Source organism: Danio aesculapii, chromosome 7 (assembly GCF_903798145.1).
Source record: "Danio aesculapii chromosome 7, fDanAes4.1, whole genome shotgun sequence".
In the NCBI taxonomy this organism is placed as follows: Eukaryota; Metazoa; Chordata; class Actinopteri; order Cypriniformes; family Danionidae; genus Danio; species Danio aesculapii.
The window spans coordinates 51,436,314-51,446,179 of NC_079441.1; the positions used below are offsets into that span (position 1 = coordinate 51,436,314).

The following is a 9,866-nucleotide window of genomic DNA, read 5'->3' on the forward strand; positions in this document are numbered from 1 at the left end:
TTGTCTTCTCAGGTTCTTCTGGTGCTGTTGGAGCTCCAGGTTTTGTGTTCCCAAGTAACATAACAGCCAGAATGCCGTCTGGGGATCCAGGCCAGCCAGGGCTTGGTGGGTTTGCTGGTCAGCCAGGAATACCAGGTCTGCCAGGCAGTCCAGGCAACCCAGGTGAGAACCATTGAAGAAAAAAAGTAATATGGATATCAGCGTCTGATCAATTAACCATTCCAACTCCACTTTTGATCTCTTTGAAATTACTGTAGGCCCCAAAGGATTCAGAGGCCAAGTGGGTAGACTTGGACCAGTTGGATTAGCTGGATCTCCTGGATTTTCTGGTGATCCTGGTCCTTCTGGAATCCAAGGACCCACAGGACTCCAAGGTACAAAATGCAGCCATCTGCCTTTTACATAATTTATATAAATGTTTTGAAGCAATACTTCAGAACTGATGGTTCACGATCAACAGATTAAGGAGAGAAAATAATTAAACGTTTAAAAGCCTGTGTGTCTAATCGGACAAATCTTTAGGAAATGTATATTTTTATTCAGCAGACTCATATAATTTATGGTTTAATAATGCATTTCAGGTCATTCAAACCAATATATTAGTTTTGGATATTGATTTGCCATACAATGCAATATTTGAATCCTTAAGCAAAACTGGATGAGAACTACAGTATCATTCAGTGTGTTACTTCAAGAAAAAATAGGAACTAGTAATCTTAATATTAAATTGTATCTAGTAATCTCAAGAGTAGTTTTTGCAATAAATTCTGGGTACATTGAGAAGTAAATTCCTTAGCCATATCAGGTAGACATTTTAGGTTTTTGATATTTGATTTTACTTAAGGTAATAATAGATTTCACTAAAGCATTCTGGCTTATATCTTTTCCCCTATCTTTTCTCGCCTTTTCTGTAACTTGTCCTTTAAATTCTCCCTCTTTGCTATGTCCCCCACAGGACCCCGTGGTAAACCAGGGTTGCCAGGTATTCCTGCTCCACCGACACGCAGTACTAGCATTGGCTATACTTTGGTGAAGCACAGTCAATCTACACGGGTGCCCATGTGTCCTGAGGGAATGACCAGGCTCTGGGAGGGGTACAGTTTGCTGTATGTGGAGGGACAAGAGAAAGCGCACAACCAGGACCTGGGTGAGACATTAGGCTTGCGATAAACAAGTACACAAACTGTAGTTTACATCATGATTTTATAAAAGATTAGCCTTAATGTGTGCTACAACTATGAACAGACATTAGTCTGTAATCCAGTAATCCATGCCTTTATAACCTCCCACTTGGACTACTGCAATGCCCTTTATTTTGGGGTGAGTCAGTCTTCTATTTCTCGACTGCAACTTGTTCAGAATGCAGCTGCACGTCTTTTAACTGGCACACGCAAATACGAGCACATCACCCCAATTTTATCTTCGCTTCACTGGCTGCCCGTGCATTTCAGGATCCATTTTAAAGGGCACATAGGTTACCCCTTTTTTCATATTTAATATAAGTCTTTGTGTCCCCCAGAATGTGTCTGTAAAGTTTCAGCTCAAAACAAACCCATCAGATTATTTATTACAGCTGTTTGAAGTGTCTATAATTATAGCTGGAAAAAAGGTTTTGCTGTTTTTTTGTACTGGCCCTTTAAAGGCTAGTCCACCCCCGCCCACCGTTCCCACGTGCCTGTCAGCAATCGCCGCCCTCGGCTGCCTCAGGAAGCAGATCTCATGTAACGTGTGTGAGAAATACTACAGTAAAAACTTTAACAATCAGTATTTGATGCATTTTTTTGTGGATTTGCAACAATGAGTCACACACAATGTCATTACAAAGTTCACGCACACACACAGCAAGGACACAAACACATAGCGCAGACACATACACACACACACATAGCTCAGACACTCAGACACACACACAGAGAGAGAGAGGGAGACAGCGCGTTAAGCTTTGCATTCGTTTTGCACGCATATGTGACATGATACTGGTAATATCCACTTCTGTATGGATATCTCTTATATTAATGTACAAAAATAAACCTGATTTAAAACGTCACAAACCGCGATTGAATCGTTTTCCTTTATATTTGTTCTGACACGCGGCTGTGCTGATTAAGTGCATCTGAAGTGAATCGCTATAATTCATTACACACGTGCTCTGTTTTAAAACATTTTAAACTTGTGAAACTCATTCTTGATCACGTTTGATGATGATTGATGATCCTAGCGAACTGAACACACCTTTTATTCCCGGCTGCTTTGCGCTCGTCCTGTCTTGATAATATGATTATACACGTGACTACCGGACATGTTAACGGGTGCAGCTGTCAATCAATATTGGTGGGCGGGGGGACCGCACTCCTATGTAAAGTTGCGGTCGATCTGAAAACCACTCCAATTGGTCCACCGTTTTCATGTTGTTAAATTTGATAAAAAAGGACTGGGTGTGTTGATATCACCCCATTATGACAGTTTATACACTATACTTACACACATTTCTGTCCAAACAGCTTGAAAAGTAGATTTTTCACCATAGGTGCCCTTTAAGTTACTTTTATTTGTTTTTAAGTGTCTAAATGGAACTGCACCCCTTTACCTCTCTGAGCTTCTCTGTCCTTACACACCTTCTCGTTCGCTCAGGTCAGCTGACCAGCTCCTCCTGGGTGTACCCAGGACCAGTTGAAAGCTCAGAGGGGATCGGGCTTTTGCTGTGGCTGTACCAAAATTGTGGAATGAGTTGCCATTGTATATTAGACAAGCCTCTTCCATTACTGTTTTTAAATCTCTTCTTAAAACCCACTTGTTCAGTTTGGCTTTTAGCACAGTGTGAGATGTTGACATTTTATGTTTATCTATTTGTATTTTAAAGTTTGTTTTACTCTCTGTTGTCAGCAGGTCGACTGTGTTGTTTTAAAGTGCTTTATAAATAAAATTGAATTGAATTGAATTAGTCATAAATGGCTATTGAGAGTGAATGAGTTTAATTGAGTTTTCCTAATTCTATTAGGTAGAGGCTTGGGCCTAGATCAGTATTCTATATGTTACAACATAACATGGGATCAGTTTATTATAAATACAGTTTTAAATGGATATGCAGATGAGTTAGTTTCTCCTCAAGATGGCGCTGTGAAAGATGATTAATGTCAGTCATTCTCATCCTCACAGGACTGCCCGGCTCCTGCCTGCCTCATTTCAGCACCATCCCCTTCCTCTACTGCACAGTCAATGAAATCTGCTACTACGCAAGCCGCAACGACAAGTCCTATTGGCTCTCCACCACAGCGGCTATTCCCATGATGCCTGTGGCAAATCAGGAGATTTCTCCATACATCAGCCGCTGCTCAGTGTGTGAAGTTCCATCTCAACCAATCGCTGTCCATAGCCAAGATCTGACCATACCAACATGCCCTCAGGGCTGGAGAAGTCTCTGGATCGGTTACTCCTTCCTCATGGTAAAACTCATTTACAGTATACCTTAACAAACATTCAAAACCACACATCACTGCAGTTTAACTACTGAAATTACAGTGCAGCATGCAGACTCATATCTATGTAACTGATTCATCAGGGGTTGCCACAGCGGAATGAACCACAAATTACTCTGGCACATTTTTAATGTGGTGGATGCCCTTCCAGCTGCTGACTATTAAACTATTAAACCATTAAATTAAAATAATTTCTGTTACCTGTAACAATTTTTAAAAAAATTTAAGGCATCGTTCACCCAAAAAATAAAAATTGTCATAATTTACTGACCCAACACTTGTAGGGGGAAAAACAGCCTTTGACTTCCATAGTATTTTTTTATCCTACTTTGAATGGCATGGTTGTTTTTCCAGCATGCTTCATAATAGCTTGTTATGTTATGAAAGAAAGAAAGAAAGAAAGAAAGAGAGAGAGAGAGAAAGAAAGAAAGAAAGAAAGAAAGAAAGAAAGAAAGAAAGAAAGAAAGAAAGAAAGAAAGAAAGAAAGAAAGAAAGAAAGAAAGAAAGAAAAACCAATGATGAACTATCCCTTTAATTTACAAAACTATTGTTTCCTAGTTTAATAAAACTATTAAACTTTCCTAGTTTATTTTCATGTAATTTAACAAAAAAAAAGACTATATATAATATCAATGTTGACATTTTCAGAGTAGCTTAGCTTAGCATAAATCATTGAATCGGATTAGACCAGTAGCAACTCTCTCGAAATTTAAATTTCTCGAAATTCACAAGTGTCAGTCTTAGTACATGCAATTGCAGAAAAGTCAAGCCTTAAATAGGAAACTGATCAAATCCCTTAACTGAATTTTTTACAGAGATGATAATGGTCTAATCTGATTTAATGATGATTAAGGCTAAATGGTTAAAGGGCACCTATGACGAGAATCATCTTTTGTAAGCTGTTTAGACAGAACTGTGTGTAGGTAGATAGTGTGTCCACTGTCATGTTGGGGTGATATAAACTCAAAAAGTCTCTTTTTTTAAGGCCCCATTTTGAGGTCCATCGCAATGTCACGTAGGAGTGCGGTTTCCCCGCCCACCGATTTGATTGACAGCTGCGTATTAACATGTCTCCATAGTAATGTGTATAACCATAACAACAAGACAGGACATGCACAAAGCAACTGGGATTATAAGATCTGTTCAGCTCTCTGTGGTCATCAATCATCAGATGTGATCAAGAATGAGTTTTACAAGCTTTTGTAAAAATGTTTTTAAAACAGTGTATGTTTAAAATGAATTACAGCGATTTACTTTAGCTGTACTTTATCACCACTGCCTCGTGTCTGTACAATTATAAAAGAAGATGCTTCGATCTTGGTTTGTGGACGTTAAATCAGGTTTGTTTTGGACATTAACATAATGGATATCCATACAGCAGTTTACATTAACGTGTATCCTGTCACATTTGCTTTGCAAAAATAGTGCAAAATTAAACACGCTCTCTGTGTTTCCGCTGTGCGTGTGTGTGTGTGTGTGTGTGTGAACTTTGTAACGACACTGTGTGTGACTCATTGTTGCAGAAAGGCTTGAATCAACAACAAACACATCAATAAATCATTGGGAAAAAATTTCTGTAGTATTTCTCACAAACGTTACGTGAGATCTGCTTCCTTCATGTCTGTCACTGTGCTGTTTATTTGACACAGCCGAGGTGGAGATTGAAACACACTCTGACAGACACGTGGGAACGGTGGGCAGGGAGAACTAGTATTAAAGGCACAGGCAACAAAAACAGCTACATTGTGTTCAGAGCAGAAAATATAAATGTTATGAAAGCTATAATAAATAATCTGATGGCTGTTTTGAGCTGAAACTTTACACACACATTCTGTAGACACTAAAGACACATCTTAAATCTTGAAATAGCGGTATAATAGGTGCCCTTTAAAACTTGTCTGAAATAAAGTTGTAAAAAAAAAGTTCATGAAGTTAAAAAAGTGGAGTGTTCCTTAACTGTCTTCTTAGTATCTTAATAAAATATCAAACTGTGTCAGTATAACTTTGTGTTTCGTATGTGGTTCAGCACACAGGTGCAGGTGGAGAAGGAGGCGGTCAGTCACTCATGTCTCCCGGCTCTTGTCTGGAGGATTTCCGCGCAACCCCCTTCATCGAATGCAATGGCGCCCGAGGCACCTGCCACTACTTTGCCAACAAGTACAGTTTCTGGCTGACCACAGTGGATGTGAATGAACAGTTCGTCCAGGGTCCCACACCAGAGACGCTCAAGGGAGATCAGTTCCGCTCGCGCCTCAGTCGCTGTCAAGTCTGCATGAAGATTTTGTAGCTCGTGTAGATGCACTGCAGGAGAATTAAACTATTGGAAGAAGATGAGTAGAGGAGGAGAAAGAAACAAACATCAACTGATTGGATTTCATGCCCTTGATACACATCAGAGGGGATTATGAGGGCTAAAGTGAACACATGGAGAATATCGAGAATGGAACGAAAAGAAGTGGAGATAATCAACAACAGTGGTGCTATGTTGAAAATATGATGTCGCGTTTGTACATTCAAGCTTTTTGGTTAAGTTGTTGCTCATATTCACGGCTACCTCAGAGAATAAATCCCAGAATTCCAGTGGATGGCACACAATAATACACCTACGCCACTTTTACTGTGTAGAGATGAAATGCTGTCTTTTCATTAACCCCTTCTGCTGCATTTCATTGATATTGTTTTGGTTTCAGTAGCCTGTATTGGTGCTTCTTTCACATTATTGTTACCTAGATCCTCTTGTTTACCATTTGGTGTAAAAAATGGACAAAGCAGCACTTTTGCAGTCTACATGAAAGAGATAGTTTACTCAGAATTCTGTCATCATTTTACTCATCCTCCTCTTGTTCCAAACCTTTTTTCTGTTAAATACAAAGCAAGAGATTTTAACGTTGGGGAAAAAACAGCTATTGACTTTCATAGTATTTTTTGGTTTTTATTAAGGATTTCAATAGCTGCTTTACTCTTTATAATATCCAGCTTGATCTAACTATTTTTACATTTTGTCAATTTACTATGAAAATGTGCAATTTTGTTAAAGGAGGCATGGCAGCAAACAAATCCTTCTAAATTGTCTACATCACAGTACTAAATCAAAAAGTGATGAGATACGCGTTGGAATGTTCAGCCTTATCTGAAAAGGAAATTTTTACGTTTTGTCAGTTTAGAGACTAATTCGGACAAATTCATATGAGTTCAGTCATACGAAAATGTACGATTTTAGAAAGGAGGCGTGGCACCCAACCCCTAAACCCAGCCGTTATTGGGATATGAGCAAATTCTACTAAATTGTATGAATGAGATTGTACGAATTCATACAAATTAGCCACTTAATCAAAAAGTTACGATAAACACGTTGAAATGTCCAGCCTCATGTCACAAGGAAATGTAACTACTTTACATTTTGTCAGTTTAGAGACTAATTCGGACAAATTCATATGAGTTCAGTCAAACGAAAATGTACGATTTTAGAAAGGAGGCATGGCACCCAACCCAACCCCACCCCACCCCTAAACGTGACCGTTATTGGGATATGAGCAAATCGTACTAATTGTATGAATGAGATTGTACGAATTCATACGAATTAGCCACTTAATCAAAAAGTTACGATAAACACAGTGAAATGTCCAGCCTCATCTCACAAGGAAATGTAACTATTTTACGTTTTGTCAGTTTAGAGACTAATTCGGACAAATTCATATGAGTTCAGTCAAACGAAAATGTACGATTTTAAAAAGGAGGCATGGCACCCAACAAATCCTACTAAATTGTATGAATGAGATCGTACGAATTCATACGAATTAGCCACTAAATCAAAAATTTATGAATTGCCATGAGATTGTGTTGGAATATCTTGTTTTGTGTTCAGCAGAAGAAAGAAATCACTTGAGTGGGAGTAAATAATGAGTACATTTTCATTTTTGAGCTAACTATTCCTTGCATGAGTGAGATTGTGCCTCATGGTTGTCACTTGAATTAGTCAAACCCCATAAATATCTTCTATATATGTTTATGAATTGCACTGAAGTTAAAGTAAAAAGTTACACCTCTATCACAAGATCTTACGCTGCTGATCTAAATCCATCTAGTTCACAGGTAGTTTGTTCACTGAGATAAGTTGATATCATTTTCAGGTTTGAGGAACTCTCAAACATCCACCAAGCATAAATAATGAGGATATTAATACCTTACAGATCATCATTTCCTCATTTTAAGGTACGTATTTTATATCGTAATTCATTGCATGACCAAAAATGTGTATATTTTGTAGTCAAATTTCATTTCCTTTTATTTTAAATGTCTAATTTACTTTGTGCATTGAAAGTGCTAAAGATTTTAATTAGCCAGTCCCTTAGAGAGACTGGTTTACGCTTAACCACTATGATCACTACGCTTTCAGTATCTCATTGGTAGCCCTGAGTATACGTGTACAATTTTTTTCTGTTTCTGTTGCATTGGTTAGATTATTGTTTATTAATTTCACCCCTTTGATAGAAAGATGTGAGGTACATTTAAGTGTGTGTACAAGTAATAATGGGGAAAGGTTTAACAGTGTTTCTCCACTTAACATATGTTGCTTTTAGTTCTTTTCTAAAATAAAAAATATACAGTATTTGGTCATTTGTGAAGATTGGCTGTCACAAAGTGAGTAATTTGCTTTTGTTTTTACTGCTGTAAGACTAAAAGAGAGATGTATGACTTCAGAACCCAGTACATTTTAAGAATTGAGCATTAAGCATTTTAAAATGAATTCAAACAGTAAATGAAAAAAAAAACAATAATGAGATTTTTCAGTATTTCATATAGTTGTGTAAATGTTTAATCTGAATGCTCACAATGAGTACATGTATAAAACCTGTCAAATAAAAGTATTCAGACTTTTAATTTCTGTCATACATAAAGTTTTAATATTGCATGATGGGACGCTGACATGGGAGGTGCGGATCCAAACGCAGGTTTATAATAAAGGTCACGCAAGCAACGGTCAGTACAGGCGGCAATGTATCAAAATGAGAAAACAAATTGAAGATCAAACACGTAAGGACAAGACCGGGAAAATGCGTCATAGTGTTCACAAAGACAGATAAACACGCCTCAGCAAAATCTGAGTGTTTGTGTGCTGTAAAATAGTCCAACTAATCAGTCTTTTAGCAGCTTCAGCTGTATGAGTGTAATCAAACAGGATCAGGAACTGGTGTGTGGTGCATGACTGGAACTTGTAGTTCTTGAAATGGCGGATTTGTTGTCCGTTAGCGATCTTTGTGTTTACCAGCGATCTGCACTGGCAGGATCGCTGGTGACTGTGACCAACTTAATTGTGATGTTGCTTTAGAACTGGACTGTAGAACAAAACTTTTGGAATAACATGAAGTTAATACCTTGAAAAAAGTACACAAAAGCACATTTATGTTTCTTACAAGAACTTCTTACAAAACAAATCACATATGAATGTTAAACGGTACTAGTAGAACTGCTCAGACTTGTGTTTATATTGTATATTTGATTACATTTTTTGCCTCATATTGGGTCAGACAGAAAACATTCATTCAGCTCAGTGTCTTATTTATCAGGAGTTGCCACAGCGGAATGAACCGATATTCCAGCATATGTTTTACACAGCGCATGCTCTTCCAGCCACAACCCACAACTGGGAAACATCCAAACTCATTCAACTACGGCCAATTTAGTTAATCAAATTCACCTATAGCACATGTCTTTTGACTGTGGGGGAAAACGGAGCACCTGAAGGAAACCCACGCCAACACTCGGAACAGAAAATATTTATTCATTAATTTTCTTTTCGGCTTATTAATCTGGGGTCGCCACAGCAGAATGAACCGCCAACTTATCTTATCTCTGCCAAACATCCATACACAATCATTCACACTCATACACTACGGACAGTTTAGCCTACCCAATTCACCTGTACCACATGTCTTTGGACTGTGGGGGAACGCGAACGCGGAGAGAACATGCAATCTCCACACAGAAACGTAACTGACCCAACCGAGGCTCGAACCAGCGACCTTCTTGCTGTGAGGCGACAGCACTACCTACTGCGCCACCGCGGTGCCTAGAAAATATTAACTCTGTAAATAAATACAATATAAATACAGTTACACGTACACCATAAAACAAAGAAGTATTTGGAAAACACAATTACGCACTAAATATGCACAAAAATAATATGATAAAATATCACATACATGCACAAGTCCATATGTAAATAAAATCACTTAGTCACACTTTATTTTAATGATCTGTTTGTTGAATTTAAGTTCCATTGCATCTACATGCCAACTAATTCTCATTAGATTATAAGTAGACTGTTAGGTTGGGGTTAGGGTTAGTGTAAGTTGACATGTACTTGCGAAGTTTCTTATAGTCAGTTAA

At 38.1% G+C, this 9,866-nt stretch overlaps 1 protein-coding gene across 1 annotated transcript in view; it reads left to right on the plus strand.

Moving 5' to 3' along the window:
* col4a6 (collagen, type IV, alpha 6) overlaps window positions 1–8,085 on the plus strand; it is a 173,237-nt gene extending 165,152 nt beyond the window's left edge. The window contains 5 exon segments of the mRNA XM_056462133.1: window positions 13–162; window positions 258–374; window positions 956–1,147; window positions 3,157–3,443; window positions 5,503–8,085. Coding sequence (XP_056318108.1) covers window positions 13–162; window positions 258–374; window positions 956–1,147; window positions 3,157–3,443; window positions 5,503–5,763 — 1,007 coding nt within the window. The 3' untranslated portion in view covers window positions 5,764–8,085.
* The last annotated feature ends 1,781 nt before the right edge of the window (window positions 8,086–9,866 follow it).